Below are 19204 nucleotides of genomic sequence, written 5' to 3' on the forward strand. Positions count from 1 at the left end.
TTCCTCCTGGGAAAAATAAACTTCTATCTATCTCCCTTACCCAACGGGTGACGTCAGAGTTGGGCCGTCCCAAGGATTGCATTTAGAATTTATCAATCCAACAGACTGACAAGCTAGGATAGTAAAACATGTCTTACCCTTATGGCCAGAGGCCCACAGTACAGACGACTGGACCTCCATGGCAACAACTGCCTGCTTGACACCGGCACCTCCTGTAGCACAGAATGCATGGACATAAAGACATAATGATGATGTCTTGTTTGTCTCTCTACTAACATACATACACCTAGACTAGAGACTGTCATCATTCTCTCCTAGTGGGAGATCTTACCTCACAGATGAGGACAGTGGGTGAGTCTTGGTCTGGTTGACCGAGGTCTGGGTTTCCCACAGGGTGGGTCAGGACACACGCCTGAGTCACTGCCAGATGAAGAGCAGCACCCTGACCCCGGCCGGAGCGCAGGTGACCTCCCTGACGTACTGCTCTCCGTTGATCTCCCTGAGCTGACCGAACCTCTGCCCGCTCCGTCTGGCCCCTCTGGGCCTCCGTACCCCTGGGCTGACCCCCGCCTGGGACCTGACCCCCCCCCGTGATGCAAAAGGCCGGGAATGTTACGTGTGGAAAAAAAAGCTTCTATGTCAATAATGTCATGTATAACCTGATACCAGGATCACACACACACACGTTATTCACACACACACACACGTACGCACGGACGCACACACACACACACAATTAGTACAGATGAATCTTTGAAAAACACGTACAACAAACGATTACCGTATTTTCCGCACTATAAGGCGCACCGGATTATAAGGCGCACCTTCAATGAATGGCCTATTTTAGAACTGTTTTCATATATAAGGCGCACTGTCGTTTTTTTTTTTTTTTTACTGGGGTTGCGTTATGCATCCACTAGATGGAGCTGTGCTAAAGGGAATGTCAACAAAACAGTCAGATAAAGTAAAACTTTATTAAGCGTTCTGACAACTCCGTTCACTCCCATGGTAACGTTGTTCAAACGTTAATGTGCATATTAACAATATTAACAACTACAGTGAAGGATGACTTCTCATTCCCTGTGGTGCGTATAGACACCGTACTGGTTCCCGTTTTCTCCACAGTGCGGTTCACAGGAATATCAAAGGTGAGTGGAACCTGATGAGAGATGAGATGAGATGAGATAACGTTTATTGCCATTTATGCATACACATTAAGCATACACATATAGGAATTTGATTTGGCGTTACAGTAATAGCATTTCTAAATGCAATGCAAACAAAACAACACAGGTCCATATCAACCTCGTCCATGTTGGTGAAGTGCTCTGGCAGGATCTTCTTTTCAGTGATCTTCTTTTCGCAGTATGCGCGGAAAGTGACCAGCTTTTCTTGATAATCTTTTGGCAGTTGCTGCGAGACGGTAGTTCTTGCGCGGATGGAGAGTTTACGTCTTTTCATAAAATGAAAGCACCAAGAAGGACCGCCTCGAAATTCCTCGATGTTCATGTCCCGTGCTAGCGCTGTTGCCTTCATTCGAACTGTGACTGTAGAGACGCTTCTACTTGCTGCTCTCTGTTCAACAACCCACTGTTCGAGTTTGTCCTCTAACTGTGGCCATCTCGCTTTGTTCCCCCGGAAACTTTGTTTAGTCTTCTTTACTTGGCGCAGGTCATCTTCTTGCTTCCTCCACTTCCGTACCATTGATTCATTAATGTTGAATTCTCTCGCTGCTGCTCTATTCCCATTTTCTACTGCGTGACTGACAGCCTTGAGCTTGAACTCTGCGTCGTAAGCGTGTCTCTTGACAGGAGCCATTTTGTGGTCTTTATACACACAAGTGGTGTGGGACTGTGAGTAAGCACCGGTGTTTACTGATTACCGTAATGCTGCAAGCGGTGCGGCTTTGTAGTTTACCAGTCGTACTGAAACATTTTATTATTATTAAATTGTTTTTATTGGTCATGTAATTTTCACATTTTGATCCATATATAAGGCGCTCCGGATTATAAGGCGCACTTTCGTTTTTTGTTTTTTTTTTGGCTTTTAAGTGCGCCTTATAGTGCGGAAAATACGGTACCACACACACACACATACAGACACACACACACACAGTTCCCAGCCTGCATAGTAAACTCACAATACACTTTCTCTCTCTCTGTCACACAGCCACACAGGAGAAGACCATCACAAACTCTCCCTCTTTGCTATTCTCACTCACACACACCAGGGGCGGGGCCAGGGCCAGAGAGGGCCTAAATATGTATACATTATATTATTATTAATGCAATTATATATGGTGGTCTATAATTGATAGGGTGGAGATGACTGTGAATGTAGTAAAATAGGATTTCTTTTTCACTTTTGCCAACCAACCCCATTGAAATCCCATTGTTTTCATTGCAATAGGAAAAGTAAATCAAGCATACTTATGTTTCATGGGAACACAGGTCTGCTGTGAAATCAACTGGATATTATACTCACCATTTGGACGTTCCTTTTTGAAAGTCCAACTGGGGCCTGACGGTGATTTTTTTTTTTTTTAGCACGAGCAAAACCTAATCAAGCCCTAAGTGGGTTCTCTGGGGTGACCTTTGACCCTTGCCCTTGAACAATGACTCCTCCCAATCATATTCAGTTGTAATCTTCTGTCTTGTACTGTATTTGTTTATTAATGATGGTTTTCTTGGCTCTCTAATGGACATGTGGATTAGTACCAACAGTTGCTTGTAGCCTACCACCCCACAAAAAGTTCCTCCTGGGAAAAATAAACTTCTATCTATCTCCCTTACCCAACGGGTGACGTCAGAGTTGGGCCGTCCCAAGGATTGCATTTAGAATTTATCAATCCAACAGACTGACAAGCTAGGATAGTAAAACATGTCTTACCCTTATGGCCAGAGGCCCACAGTACAGACGACTGGACCTCCATGGCAACAACTGCCTGCTTGACACCGGCACCTCCTGTAGCACAGAATGCATGGACATAAAGACATAATGATGATGTCTTGTTTGTCTCTCTACTAACATACATACACCTAGACTAGAGACTGTCATCATTCTCTCCTAGTGGGAGATCTTACCTCACAGATGAGGACAGTGGGTGAGTCTTGGTCTGGTTGATCGAGGTCTGGGTTTCCCACAGGGTGGGTCAGGACACACGCCTGAGTCACTGCCAGATGAAGAGCAGCACCCTGACCCCGGCCGGAGCGCAGGTGACCTCCCTGACGTACTGCTCTCCGTTGATCTCCCTGAGCTGACCGAACCTCTGCCCGCTCCGTCTGGCCCCTCTGGGCCTCCGTACCCCTGGGCTGTCCCCCGCCTGGGACCTGACCCCCCCACGTGATGCAAAAGGCCGGGAATGTTACGTGTGGAAAAAAAAGCTTCTATGTCAATAATGTCATGTATAACCTGATACCAGGATCACACACACACACGTTATTCACACACACACACGTACGCACGGACGCACACACACACACACACACACAATTAGTACAGATGAATCTTTGAAAAACACGTACAACAAACGATTACCGTATTTTCCGCACTATAAGGTGCACCGGATTATAAGGCGCACCTTCAATGAATGGCCTATTTTAGAACTGTTTTCATATATAGGGCGCACCGGATTATAAGGCGCACTGTCGTTTTTTTTTTTTTTTTACTGGGGTTGCGTTATGCATCCACTAGATGGAGCTGTGCTAAAGGGAATGTCAACAAAACAGTCAGATAAAATAAAACTTTATTAAGTGTTCTGACAACTCCGTTCACTCCCATGGTAACGTTGTTCAAACGTTAATGTGCATATTAACAATATTAACAACTACAGTGAAGGATGACTTCTCATTCCCTGTGGTGCGTATAGACACCGTACTGGTTCCCGTTTTCTCCACAGTGCGGTTCACAGGAATATCAAAGGTGAGTGGAACCTGATGAGAGATGAGATGAGATGAGATAACGTTTATTGCCATTTATGCATACACATTAAGCATACACATATAGGAATTTGATTTGGCGTTACAGTAATAGCATTTCTAAATGCAATGCAAACAAAACAACACAGGTCCATATCAACCTCGTCCATGTTGGTGAAGTGCTCTGGCAGGATCTTCTTTTCAGTGATCTTCTTTTCGCAGTATGCGCGGAAAGTGACCAGCTTTTCTTGATAATCTTTTGGCAGTTGCTGCGAGACGGTAGTTCTTGCGCGGATGGAGAGTTTACGTCTTTTCATAAAACAAAAGCACCAAGAAGGACCGCCTCGAAATTCCTCGATGTTCATGTCCCGTGCTAGCGCTGTTGCCTTCATTCGAACTGTGACTGTAGAGACGCTTCTACTTGCTGCTCTCTGTTCAACAACCCACTGTTCGAGTTTGTCCTCTAACTGTGGCCATCTCGCTTTGTTCCCTCGGAAACTTTGTTTAGTCTTCTTTACTTGGCGCAGGTCATCTTCTTGCTTCCTCCACTTCCGTACCATTGATTCATTAATGTTGAATTCTCTCGCTGCTGCTCTATTCCCATTTTCTACTGCGTGACTGACAGCCTTGAGCTTGAACTCTGCGTCGTAAGCGTGTCTCTTGACAGGAGCCATTTTGTGGTCTTTATACACACAAGTGGTGTGGGACTGTGAGTAAGCACCGGTGTTTACTGATTACCGTAATGCTGCAAGCGGTGCGGCTTTGTAGTTTACCAGTCGTACTGAAACATTTTATTATTATTAAATTGTTTTTATTGGTCATGTAATTTTTACATTTTGATCCATATATAAGGCGCTCCGGATTATAAGGCGCACTTTCGTTTTTTTTTTTTTTTTTGGGCTTTTAAGTGCGCCTTATAGTGCGGAAAATACGGTACCACACACACACACACATACAGACACACACACACACACACACACACACACAGTTCCCAGCCTGCATAGTAAACTCACAATACACTTTCTCTCTCTCTGTCACACAGCCACACAGGAGAAGACCATCACAAACTCTCCCTCTTTGCTATTCTCACTCACACACACCAGGGGCGGAGCTATGTCCAGGGGCGGGGCCAGGGCCAGAGAGGGCCTAAATATGTATACATTATATTATTATTAATGCAATTATATATGGTGGTCTATAATTGATAGGGTGGAGATGACTGTGAATGTAGTAAAATAGGATTTCTTTTTCACTTTTGCCAACCAACCCCATTGAAATCCCATTGTTTTCATTGCAATAGGAAAAGTAAATCAAGCATACTTATGTGTTTCATGGGAACACAGGTCTGCTGTGAAATCAACTGGATATTATACTCACCATTTGGACGTTCCTTTTTGAAAGTCCAACTGGGGGCTGACGGTGATTTTTTTTTTTTTTTGCACGAGCAAAACCTAATCAAGCCCTAAGTGGGTTCTCTGGGGTGACCTTTGACCCTTGCCCTTGAACAATGACTCCTCCCAATCATATTCAGTTGTAATCTTCTGTCTTGTACTGTATTTGTTTATTAATGATGGTTTTCTTGGCTCTCTAATGGACATGTGGATTAGTACCAACAGTTGCTTGTAGCCTACCACCCCACAAAAAGTTCCTCCTGGGAAAAATAAACTTCTATCTATCTCCCTTACCCAACGGGTGACGTCAGAGTTGGGCCGTCCCAAGGATCGCATTTAGAATTTATCAATCCAACAGACTGACAAGCTAGGATAGTAAAACATGTCTTACCCTTATGGCCAGAGGCCCACAGTACAGACGACTGGACCTCCATGGCAACAACTGCCTGCTTGACACCGGCACCTCCTGTAGCACAGAATGCATGGACATAAAGACATAATGATGATGTCTTGTTTGTCTCTCTACTAACATACATACACCTAGACTAGAGACTGTCATCATTCTCTCCTAGTGGTAGATCTTACCTCACAGATGAGGACAGTGGGTGAGTCTTGGTCTGGTTGACCGAGGTCTGGGTTTCCCACAGGGTGGGTCAGGACACACGCCTGAGTCACTGCCAGATGAAGAGCAGCACCCTGACCCCGGCCGGAGCGCAGGTGACCTCCCTGACGTACTGCTCTCCGTTGATCTCCCTGAGCTGACCGAACCTCTGGCCGCTCCGTCTGGCCCCTCTGGGCCTCCGTACCCCTGGGCTGACCCCCGCCTGGGACCTGACCCCCCCCCCCCGTGATGCAAAAGGCCGGGAATGTTACGTGTGGAAAAAAAAGCTTCTATGTCAATAATGTCATGTATAACTTGATACCAGGATCACACACACACACGTTATTCACACACACACACGTACGCACGGACGCACACACACACACACACACAATTAGTACAGATGAATCTTTGTCATTCTTTGAAAAACACGTACAACAAACGATTACCACACACACACACACACATACAGACACACACACACACACAGTTCCCAGCCTGCATAGTAAACTCACAATACACTTTCTCTCTCTCTCTGTCACACAGCCACACAGGAGAAGACCATCACAAACCCTCCCTCTTTGCTATTCTCACTCACACACACCAGGGGCGGAGCTATGTCCAGGGGCGGGGCCAGGGCCAGAGAGGGCCTAAATATGTATACATTATATTATTATTAATGCAATTATATATGGTGGTCTATAATTGATTTCTTTTTCACTTTTGCCAACCAACCCCATTGAAATCCCATTGTTTTCATTGCAATAGGAAAATAGTCCAATAGTCAATGGGAAAAGCGTTGTTTCGACACTGGCTTTCCCGTGTGTGGATTCACCCAGGATACAAACAACTGGTCACCTTTCCTGCAACCCTGAGTCCTGTCTATGTAAACACGCAGCGCGCGGACAGGACATAAAGTATGCAACCGCCTGTGCTCTTCCGAGGCAAAAGGCGGGGGATAGAAGGCAGCCAACTCTATAGGAATGCAAGAGCCTATAACCTTCGGAATAAAGGCTGGGTTAGGCATCAGACTGACCCTAGAGTCCCCTGGGGAGAACTTTGGACTTCACCTATGCGCTTAGCCGAAGCCAAAGCAAGCAATAGGACCGTCTTTAGCGTTAACACTTTCACCTCCACCTGTTCCAGCGGTTCGAACGGTGGGCAGGAGAGAGCATCTAGTACCATAGGGAGGTCCCATGAAGGAGCTAACGGCCTAGACATAGGCAATTTCCTTCGGGCCCCTTTCATAAACTGGCACACCAACGGGTGCTGGCTTATCGACTTTCCACCCAGGCCAATATGACAAGCCGAAATAGCTGCCAAATAGACCTTAACGGTTGAGAAAGCCTTACCCCTCTCAATCAAGTCCTGTAGAAATGACAGAATAACTGTCACAGAACACTGAAAAGGGACAGCGTGTGACTCTGAGCACCAAGTCTCGAACACACGCCACTTATGCCCATACAACTTTCTAGTTGATGAGGCTCTGGCGCACTGAATAGTGTCGATCACCCCTTGGGGAAGACCCACTAGTGCAAGGTTGATCCCTTCACGGGCCAGGCCCACAGAGACAATCTCTCTGGGTGGGGATGGAATATCCCCCCCCCCGCGCCTGGGTCAGCAGGTCCCTGCGCAGCGGTAGTTGCCATGGCGGACCGGATAGGAGATGAAAAATCTCCGCCAACCAGTGCTTTCCCGGCCAACGCGGGGCTATCAGCACCATGGACAGATATCCTTCCCTCACTCTGGCCAGAGTCGGGGGAATGAGTGCCACCGGTGGGAACGCATACAGGAGGGTCCTCGGCCACTCGTGCGCTAATGCGTCCACTCCCAGCGGGGCTCCCCGATCGCGCAGAGAGAAGAACAGGGGACACTGGGCGTTCTCTGCCGTAGCATAAACATCCACGGTCGCTTGACCGAATCGTGACCAAATCTGTTTCACTACTTCGGGGTGAAGTCTCCAGTCTGCGTACAGTGGGTTGCCCCTGGACAACAAATCTGCTCCGTAGTTCAGAATGCCCGGTACATGGGTTGCTCTCAGTGAGCACTATCAGTCTGTGTGCCATGGTGTGTAACTGGTGGGACCTCAGTCCCCCCTGTCTGTTTACATAGGCAACGACCGTGGAGTTGTCTGTCCTCACCAAAACATGATGTCCTCTCAACCACGGGAGGAAATGTTTCAGAGCCAAGTGAACAGCTAGCAGTTCCAGACCGTTTATATGGGTAGAACGTAAGTGCGGGTCCCAACCCCCGTTTATCGTTCTCCCTTCGAAAGTGGCACCCCAGCCTCTCAGAGAGGCGTCCGTGGTGATTACTTTTCTGTTCAGGCCAGGTCCCATAGAAACACCCTGTGTTATGAAACCTGGGTCCTTCCACTGGTGCAGAGCCAGTGAGCAATCCCTGGAGACCCTCACACGACGGTGACCGTCGCGGTGGGGGTCCAGGCCCAGAGAGGCCACCCAGCACTGGATGCCTCTCATGTACAGGCGCCCCAGGGGTATGACCACCACAGCGGAGGCCATCAAGCCTAACAACCTCTGGCATTGTTTGAGGGTAACCATTTTGGGTAGCCATTTTGTCCAGCATGGCTTTTGTTATACATGTTTGTCTTTTAATTTGGAGTCAATTTACCGAGTTCACCTCACTGATTCTCACCTCACTGATCTGCTTTCAGGTCCATAATCCTAGTTGCACGCTGAACATCTTTAGTGGTAAGTGGCATATTTCGTTTGTGTTGCTGAGGTACATTTAAAAAAACAATTTAGTAATTGGTGCCCATATGTGACTGCTCCTGGTGTTTCTGGACACCTCTCGGAAATGAGAAAGACGTCAAATTCGTCTTTAAAGTTTTTTTTTTTTTTTTTTTGATTTTCGTTTTTTTAGCTAACATTCAACTCGAAGATGTGAAGTACCCACTCGTTATTAGTTAATTTGGCTCACATGTATCCTTGACAGGGCATAACACTTTAGTTTGACCTCTGCTTCCTCCAGTGCAGTTTGCATCTCACTTTTGTCTATTTCCACTTGTTTTTTGGATTTCTCTATTTCATGGAAGCTCTCCCCACTCTCACCAATCTGCTCAGTCAGGTCTGAGATCTCCTCTGTTTTTGAAAAGCCATGTAATCCATGTCAAATTACAATATTAGCCACCTTTTATATATAATAATTTCATGTTTTATTTTATGATCTTTCTACTGTATGTCATGGACTTAATTTCATATAAATTGGACTTACGTTGCATGTTTTTATTTTCTCTCTTTAGAGTCTCCAGATGATCCAGAGCTTCTTCATATGAGTTTTTCATTTTGAAAAGCTCAGTGCTTTGTGAGCGAGATTCCCTCTGAGCACCCTCCAGCTCTGTTCGGCACTCCTCATACTTCTGCTTCCAGTCAGCTAGAATCTAAAACAATGTAATGATTAATTCACACATTGCATTTTACTATGTTTTTCAGAATGGTTTTGGTCAATGTCTGTTTGTGGCTGCATTTATACATACTCATGTCTGGGTTATTGGTATACTCAATCATCATTGACACTAGAAACGTTGTTGTTCATGCTTATAGGGCCACAGTTCTATAATTGATTCATTGTATTACCTTGTCGAAAATCCTTTGTTTCTTATCAAGGTTAGCAGCCATACTATTTGACCTTTCCACATCAATCATGAGGTCCTCCATCTCACTGTGAAGTCGCTGCTTAGTCTTCTCCAGTGAAGCACATTTTGAGTTCACTGCCTCAATTTGTCCCTCAGCCTCTTGGAGACGTTGGGTAAGTTTTTTCCTGTGGCAAAAGAGAGACCAAGAATTTCTAGATATTTCTAACCGTGGTGCTGATTTTCAAGTTAAAGACTTTTAGAAAGTCAACAATTACTTGGCCTCTTCAAGCTCCTCAGTGCGCTGGATGGCATCAGTCTCATATCTGTTTCTCCACATAGCCACCTCAGTGTTAGCCTTGGACATACTGCGCTGCAGTTCTGCCTTGGCCTCCTGCTCCTCCTCGAACTGCTCCCGAAGGAGATCACAGTCATGGCGGGCTGATTGTACACTGTGAGCCAGGGCATTCTTAGCCTTAGGTGAAAAACAATAAAAAAAAGTAGGTACTGGATACAGTGGAATGTTCAATATAGTTAAATGGCAATAATTCCAAGTGACCTTACTTTTGTTTCCTCCTCAAGCTGTCTCTTCAACTCATCAACTTGTGTTGTGAACCCCTGCTTGCCTCTTGCCAGTTGTGAAATTAGGACTTCCCTCTCCTCCATTTGTCGAGCAAACTCCCCTACAAGAGAAGAGTAACAGTCGATCAGTGTTTATTTATTGTCTGTCTCTCTTTAATATGTCAGAGAAAATGCATTTAATGACAAGGATTACCATTCTCAGTTTGGAGACGGGCCTTCTGAGTGCTGAAATCAGTGATCTGACGTATATTTTCCTCATGCTTGGTCTTCAACTCAATTGCCTGATCCTCAAGTGAGCGGCACATCTTCTCTAAATTGACCTGTAATTGGATTATATTTCGATGACTAAAATGAGCCATGAAAATGTAGATGGCAATTCATTTGATGTCATGTGTATATGATACCTTGGCCTTTGCCAATACTTCCATGTTGCTGGCCAAGTCATCAATTTCCATCTTATATTCACACTTCTCCTTTTCCAGTTTCTGTTTGATTCTCTGGAGGTTGTCAATCTGTTCCCCTAGCTCTGCCACACTGTCTGCCTGCTTCTTACGGAGAGCCGCAGTTGTAGCCTCATGATGCAGTGTAGACTCCTCTAGGTCACGACGCAGTTTGAGGAACTCAGCTTCACGCTTCTTGTTCATCTCAACCTGAATGCTAGTGGCTCCACCAGCTTCCTCCAGCCTCTCACTGATCTCCTCAAGTTCCCTGGTGAGATCAACCCTCTGCTTCTCTACCTTTGCCCGAGCAGCACGCTCAGCTTCAATTTCTTCCTCAAGTTCCTCAATGCGAGCCTAGAAACAGAAAACATGTCAGTTGGAACTAAATAATCAGTTAAGCTTGAGTTTCCAATCTTAAAGATAATGTAGTATTTTTAACTACTTTACATGGAGTTCCTTTAACTTCTTTTGAAGCTGGGAGCTCATGTTTTGCTCATCCTCAATTTTACTGAGCAGCTGGGCGGTTTCAAAGTCTTTCCTATAAAATTAAAGAAATAATTTGTAGTAAATTTGGCCACAAATAAGAACGTATTTCTCATAATACAGTGCTTTTTTATTTATTTTTTATTTTTTAGATCTTACTTCTTAATCTTTTCCTCTGATTGCTGCTTGTCATTCTCCAGATCCATTATGGATTCTTGTGTCAGTTTCAGATCTCCCTCAAGCTTTCTCTTGACTCTCTCAAGGTCAGTGGTGTGCCGTCAGGGCCAGCAAGGCCTTCTCTGCTGGCCTAAACATCATCAGAATATACATTTTATTTTAATATATATTTTCCACAAATATGTATTAATGATTCCCCATAGTCTATTCTCTTCATTTCATAGCTTTCCTCTTGGTTGCGCTGCTTCCAGTCTCCGATTGAGATTTGGAGGGCTGGCCTTTATGTTAGAGCTTTTATCCAATCAAAATGTGTTGCTAGGGGGCTCAAAAATCTGCCCGCCTTCACATTAAACGGTGCTGCGGATTCGACCTGTAACTTAACATTGGAACGAGAAAACCTGTGGCGTACCTAGTAAACCTACGTAGATGCGAGCAAAAGCAACAACGGCGCCTGCTGTAAGGCTCAATGATGTCAGCACCCAGCACGTCTTTTGATTGGATACGCACTATTGCTACGCACTATTGATACGCACTATTGATATTCACTATTGAGATGCGGAACTATGCCGGTAGATGTGAAACTTTTGAAAGTGCGCAGGGAAACGGAGCCTCACAACGAAAGCTTTCGTTGACTGATCGATAATACTGATCGATTGTGTCCTGTTTTTGGGTAAACAATAACTTTCATTTAGGGGACACAATGAAAGCGCCAAGTCCACAAACAGAGGAAACTACGTTGAGCTTTCTTTTCTGGCTGAAAACAACCCAGATTTACATTACCACCTGTCCACAAACAAAGTGTTTACTGGGACGTCAGGCAAAATACAAAACGACCTGATTTTTGCTATTGCTGAAGTGATGGAAGAAGAGATCAAAATGGAGATTAAAAAGGCACCCTTTGTCGCTATTATGGTGGACGAGACGACAGACGTGGGTAATGTAGCGATCTTAAAGATGTTAGTTTAACACTCTTCATTGTAAATGCGGATTTATTGATTGAAAATGCTTCGGAAATATTAATATAACTCTGTTGTACTTGTCTGACTATGTTAAGGTGATGCAACGCCCGGTTATACTGTGTTTCTGTCTAGTTTCTAGAGCCATGGCGTCATAACGATGGTATTAAGAGGTAGAATAATTCAGGTAGGAATGTGTCGGACATCACTGAAGGCCTAGGTGTGAAATGCACCGCCCGCCACTGCTCAAGGTCCATACGAATCTTCTTCTCTTGCTCCAGAGAACCCTCAAGCTAAAACCAAGTAGAGGGAATTACATTGAAATCACCACTATGTAAAATGATTATTATTAGTATATACTCATTATTGTGTTACTCACATCATCCACTTGTTGTTCAAGCTTAGTTTTTGCTTTTGTCAGAGAGTTGACTTTGTCTTCCTCTGCTTGAAGATCATCAAGGGTCTGCTGGTGGGACTCTTGGAGGGCTTTCTTTTCTTTGGTCAACTTGAGAATGCTCTCATCCTGACCAGACATTTCCTCTGTTAGGTTTTTAACCTGCAATGGAATACCAATGTTAGTTAAAAAGGGCAACAATGATGATAGATAGGTCTATTGGATTCTCCTTGGAAAATGCAAACCTTGTTTTCGTTGGCATGCTTCTCTTTCTCCACTTTGGCTAAGGTGAGCTCCAAATCATCAATGTCTTTCTTGAGCTCAGAGCACTCATCCTCTAACTTCCTCTTCTTTGCAGTCAACTCAGAATTTATTTCCTCTTCATCATCCAGTCTTTCGGCCACCTCTTTGAGTTTGGCCTCAAGCTGAATCTTACTTTTTATTAAACCCTCACATCTCTCCTCCAAATCACACATATTGTCTGAGTTCTATGAAAAGAGAGGGCAGGTTAAATGTGTCTGAGCATCGGCCACTTACCTCTAAAACATTGATGATCAAATAGATCATCAAATAGTAACATCACTGCTCAGGTTAAAACAACACAAACATTGTCTGTTTAGAAAGATAATAGCTGTGCCTCCTATTCTAATAATACTTACAGCTTGCACTTGTAAGAGGAGGTCATTTTTCTCCTGCACCATAGATACCATCTTCTCCTCAAGATCCTTCCTCCTGGTTTCTGCCTTTGCTAAGTCCTCCTTACATTTGATGTAGTCATCCTTCATGACTGCCATCTCCTTCTCTGATTCTGCACTCTTTAGAAGAGGTTTGATCTTGAAGTACAGCTTCATCCATGGCCAGTGTTTCACGTTCATGAATGAGCGTAGGTTGTATTGCAGAATGTTGACACAATTTCTGTGAGAGTAATTACAGTATTACTAGACAGGTATGGAGAACTAATTTCCATGCTCTATATATTTTGTAAAGAAAGCATGTTGTATCGTATCATGGCATTGTTTGATAGATAAACGTAAGCATCTGTAGAGTAAAGACTCTTTCCACTGATGGGTTCTCTTACTTTTGTGCATGCAGATTTAGATATTCTTTTCTCATTAGGTATCCGCGACACATTGCTTGAGTCTGTGTCACCAAAGAGACCAGTTTGTCATCTCGCATCTCTTCGAGAGTACCCAGCAGACCGGCTTTGAAAAAGACCTGCAGATCACATGGCTTATTAAAACACTTATGTTGTTAATATTAGTTTGTATAGCTGCATAGAAAACAAACAAATATGTGCTGATGTATAACTGCTGATACATGCAAGAGCATATTAACTCATTGGATTCTAACCTTGGTAGTCCCAAACCTATATTGTGTGTGATCAACATCAATCGATGCTAGAAGCTTCTCTGAAGCTTTCTTGCCATCGATGAACTGCCCCTCAGGGATAGCGCTGGCATTCAATATTCTGTATCTGTTCCGGTTAGAGTGGATATAATCACAGTTATAAGATAGTCATCAATGAGGTACGATAACTGCATGGTTTTTACTCATCTTGTGGTAGCTAAAGGACAGTCATGTAAGTTTACCTCTGCTTGAAGTCAGCATATAGAATCCTGCTTGGTAATCCTATCCTGCAGATCCTGATACCCTCCAGCACACCGTTACAGCGCAGCTGGTGAATGACCAGGTTGTTGTCCATGATACCTGTATAGAAAAGGAATGACTTCATACACTACACATGACTGCATGTCATGTTAAGGTCACCTTGCTCAGGCCATCCTCATACCTCATTATTAAACCACAATTTGTGACAATTTCTTCTGTGTTTTCCATAGCAAAGGCCTGTGGTACAATGTCTTTGTTGTCATTACATCTCAAAAGAATAGCTGTTAGTCAGTAAAGCAGTACCTGGTGTCTTCCTCTCATTGGGAATGAGACAACGCACAAAGTGAGGGTGTGTGCTCCTCAAGTTGGTCATTAATTTGCCAAGATTCTCCTGTGACGGAGTGAATTATCATTAGGATCATCTTACATTTTACCTTACATGTTCATTGAAATTACATTAGAAATGAGTTAAAGATACTGACACTATTTAGAATAGATAATTACATACCCTAAAAACACAAGAGACAGTCTGGAAAGAGCCACCCTTCTTTTTGGCACTCTTTTTCTTCTCACCGCCGCTGCCACCACTTGATTCTTCATAGAAGATAGAAATGTATCAATCAATCATATCAATAAATCCCTTTTGAATAAATACTGATTACCATATGCTATGAACAATACCTGCTTCAGTAGCTGAAAACGATGAGTAAAGTAAAACCAGCAGTTTAACTGATGACTTCTGGTACAGCTGCACAACAGACTCGTTTAACGGGTCCTTGTTCTTATCCAGCCAACCAGTCACGTTGTAGTCCACACAGCCAGCGTAGTGCAGCAGGGAGAAGCTGGCCTCTGCCTTGCCTTTGACAGGCTTGGGCTTCTGGAAAGCAATGTTCTTCCCAAGATGCTGATCATAGAGTTTGTTCTTGAAGGAAGTGTCTGAGGCTTTGGGGAACATACACTCCTCTTCGAGGATGGAGAAGATACCCATTGGCTGTTGAAGACATCATTCTTATTTCAGATATAAAGTATTGAGTAAAATGGAAATGTTGAACTTACTGAACAGGGGTGGTCAACATACCTTCTCAATAAGCTCAATGCAGGCAGCTAAGTCCATGCCAAAGTCTATAAACACCCAGTCTATTCCCTCTTTCTTGTATTCTTCTTGCTCCAACACAAACATGTGGTGATTGAAAAACTGTTGCAGTTTCTCATTAGTGAAGTTGATGCATAGTTGTTCCAAGCTGTTGTACTGGGTGACAAGAATCAAACCATGAATCATTTTGGCATCCACTTAAGTCTTAGTCAAACAAAGAACTCGCAACATCTTTCCATTTAAATAGTTGTAAAGGAATCACCTGCATATTATTTGGGGATGTTTAAAATCGTACCTTTTAGATTTATGATTAGAGGAAATATGCTCACATCAAAGATCTCAAATCCAGCGATGTCCAGCACCCCAATGAAGAACTGTCTGGCCTGCTTTGTGTCCAACATCTCATTGATTCTGATGACCATCCATAAGAACATCTTCTCATAGACAGACTTAGCCAAGGCGCCAACTGAATTGACTACCTAAATATTAAAGATAAATATTCTGTGTAAACAAGTCATCATTTAGAATGATTCTGTTCACCCAATTTGAAATGAAAGGTTTTTGATTTAACCTGTAGAATACATTACCTGTTGAACTGTCTGCCCCTTGGTGACATACTCATTCCCAACCTTTACTCTGGGATAGCACAGGCCTTTCAATAAGTCAGCGGAGTTCAGGCCCAAGAGGAAAGCAACTTTGTCTGCCACTGATCGATGATTATGATGGAACAAAGTTATGAGTGCACATCGTCAGGTTGGACAACAGATGTGGGAATTTTTGATTTAAGTAAAAAACATGAAACAAATGAAAGTAGCTCACCCTCTGTGCCATCAGGCTCTGCCTGCTCCTCACGCTGCTTCTGCTTAAACTTCAAGTTCCCATAATGCAATACAGCACCAGTCAGCTTGTAGATTCCCAACTTCTCATCATTATTAAAGCCCAATATGTCAATGGCAGTCTGCATGATTGAAAAATATGGGTGTTCACTAAAACCTACCAGATTAACACAACATGGAATAATTTGCAAAGAGAGACTTCTCACATCTGTGGCCATCATTTCCTCTTTGTCGTCAATGCTGGCCACACTGATCTGCCCCTGACTGATCATGGGGAAGTCATATGGGTTTGTTGAGATGAGCAGCAAATCTGAAGAATATAAAGAAGCATTATACTTAACCTATACAGACTAATCTCTGAAACATGGTAGCTTCATATAGGTATTCAGACAATGGTCATGCTGCACTGTACCTATAAGTTCTGGTTTGTGGTTTGTCATGATCTGATAAAAGATGTGGTAGCTCCTCTCCTCTAACAGCTGGAATGTCACTCTGGATTTTTCCAGCAAATCTAGACAGAGAAATAATGATGACTACATGAACACGGTTGATGAACACAATCAAATGCCATTAAGTTTAGCAGAATCAAACTTACATGTTTCAATATCAGCTGAAGCCAGTTTTCCTGAGGTTCCAAAGTGAATTCGGATGAATTTACCCTTATGGAATGAAATGTAAGATTTTGTTTCGCCAGGCAATTTTTTGTTTAATAATAATAATAATAATAATAATACAAATAAATGCGTACAGGAAATTGTAACTTACGAAACGAGAGGAGTTGTCATTCCTCACAGTCTTGGCATTTCCAAAGGCCTCCAGCAGAGGGTTGGCTGAAATGATTTGATCTTCCAGTGTCCCCTGGGGACCACATTGCACTCCATTAACATTCCACACAGTACTGTCCCTCTTGTAAATGGCTTCACATCGCTCTGTTGTGCATTACCTGTATTTTGCCTGATGTTTCCTTCTTTTTTTCATTGCCCCCAGATACTGCGATTGTCGCAAAGTACTGGATGACACGTTTTGTGTTGACAGTCTTCCCTGCACCGGATTCTCCACTGTCGCCACAAGTTGATTTTGACATAAGTGACAATGTACTCATTAACTTCTATCTCTTTTAATTAGTATTCACATTACAATGTTCTTCACTTACGTGATAAGGACAGACTGACATTCTCGATCTGTAGGTGTAAGGGAAAAATACCAGTGTGTTAACAGTAAATCTCATCTAATAACCACTTTAGTTTTTATCTGCAATAGGCAATAGTAGCTACAGGATAGTGAATTAAAATTAAGACAGTGCTGCAATCTAGACCCCTTAGATATGTTGTGCTTGCCACAACTTGAGGCTCTCTTTCTGTGACACTGATCAGGAATTCTTAATTCAGTCTCACCTGTAAGCATATTTTGATATGCATTATCAGACACAGAGAAGATGTGGGGTGGGGCCTCCATACGTTTCTTCCCCCTGTAGGCATTCACCACCGCCTGGTCATACACTGGGAGCCACTTGTAGGGGTTCACAGTAGCACAGAACAGCCCAGAGTAGGTCTGTAGATAAGACATTATAGAGAAGCAGAGAGATGTTATAGTGATGTACGAGACTTGCACGAGCATGATTATGAGGTGTCCCTATTTAAGTCCTACTTACATAGATCATCCATGCTGCATAACGATCTTTGAGGTTATACAGCACAGCCGGCTCATTGAGGTGGGTCATCATGGCCATGTCCTCAATCTTATCATACTTTGGTGCATTCATGGGATGACAGTCCTCGTCCTTCACTGTTACAGTCTGGGAAAAGTTCAGAACAGGCTTCCTCACCATTCAGTGAAAATGAGTGATACTTCTATGTTTGCCTTCAAATAAGACCAAGTCAAGTCGCTCAGAGATTTGATGATTGAATGTTCGTAGCTATTTAGTCAGATTGAATAGGGCTTTACCTCTCCAGCTTCAGTTTTCACAGTGGCTTGGCCACCCTCTCTCTTCTGTATGACTCCTTTGACGTACAGATCCTTGGGATCCGGCACGTAGCAGGACGCTTTGGCATCGAAAGGCCGATTCTGAGCCTCAATCCTCTCCTTCTCAGGCTTGCGGAGGTAGATGGCGGCAGGGCCGAAAACGGCCATCTCCGCATCAGAGCTCATGGTGGCGGCTCACTGAAAGGAAGAAATTAAAAGTATAGTTTTAGGTTGACCACATTTTTATCGGGATTCAAAATAAGTTCTATTAACTTGTTTCAATCCCAAAAAAATAGTTACCTTTCTGTGCTCACAGGCCCCAGTGGATTCTGCACCGATTACCAAATGCCTCAGTTCTGCAAAAAACAAAGACACAAAAGCATCATTATGAAGATGTTTCTAGGTAAACAGGTTTTTATCCCGTTACTCCATGAGGGTCGATGCTAGCCGGAATGCAAAACCATGCTCTCTGAACTTGACGTTGCATTGAAGCTAGACTGAGAATTGAGATGAAGAATCTTACCACTGGTTAGAAAATGTCAGGCCTCTCAGTGAAGACCACGGTGTAGTCATGCCCCTTTTATGAGGATGAATGTGCTGTCCGAGCAAAAAGGAGCCAACAAATTTGGGCATGTCATTCTATGCAAATTTCAATCTAGTCACATTATCATTTTCTTCCCAGCACTTGTATATATGACACAGGATCTTCAAGTGGTAAAGTGTCACCAGCAGGTGATAATCCTCAAGCTCTATTTTTACATGCTTTCAACCCTGTGAAACAGTGTCTTTATCTATCCCCTTAATCAATGTATCTATTTGATGAATTGTATGTTCATTGGTTACAATAAAACCATAAACACAACATTTCTGTAATTCAGTTAGATTTGTTAATAAGCTGTTACTATCCAAAGCAGAAATTATTTGTTTTGACTGTGAGGCTATTGGAGGTCTGTCATGTTACTAATTCAATCAGAAAGAGTAGACTTGTACATCGTACAGATATGTTCTTTGGTTTTTAGTTATTTTATATAATTCAAAGATGCACTGTAGGTTGTATGACTTAGGTCACTTAATCAACCCCGGTGATTCCAAAATCCCTCTTGACTAGTTAAACAGCCTAGGAGCATGAGCCCTTCATACTTAAGGCACCTTGAACTTCAATGACGTAAGTT

The 19204-nt window shown here is 43.4% G+C and overlaps 1 protein-coding gene across 1 annotated transcript; it reads right to left on the minus strand.

Moving 5' to 3' along the window:
• Positions 1-5979: 5979 nt before the first annotated feature.
• Positions 5980-18218, minus strand: LOC308162731 (myosin heavy chain, fast skeletal muscle-like; the record flags this gene model as incomplete). The annotated part of the gene is made up of 34 exons (XM_080536873.1): positions 5980-6132; positions 8318-8446; positions 8850-9010; positions 9144-9309; positions 9506-9689; positions 9780-9976; positions 10066-10184; positions 10277-10403; positions 10488-10877; positions 10971-11061; positions 11166-11261; positions 12383-12432; positions 12519-12695; positions 12779-13021; positions 13193-13448; positions 13612-13748; positions 13884-14007; positions 14123-14240; positions 14445-14532; positions 14650-14735; positions 14823-15132; positions 15220-15390; positions 15564-15713; positions 15822-15940; positions 16054-16192; positions 16277-16380; positions 16483-16581; positions 16666-16729; positions 16836-16928; positions 17014-17128; positions 17224-17251; positions 17465-17621; positions 17722-17865; positions 18015-18218. The coding sequence occupies 34 exons, from the start codon at positions 18216-18218 to the stop codon at positions 5980-5982; spliced, it is 4989 nt and encodes a 1662-aa protein (XP_080392999.1).
• Between the last annotated feature and the right edge of the window lie 986 nt (positions 18219-19204).

The sequence above is a fragment of the Nansenia antarctica genome (genome assembly GCF_963989245.1).
Source record: "Nansenia antarctica genome assembly, chromosome: 7".
In the NCBI taxonomy this organism is placed as follows: domain Eukaryota; kingdom Metazoa; phylum Chordata; class Actinopteri; order Argentiniformes; family Microstomatidae; genus Nansenia; species Nansenia antarctica.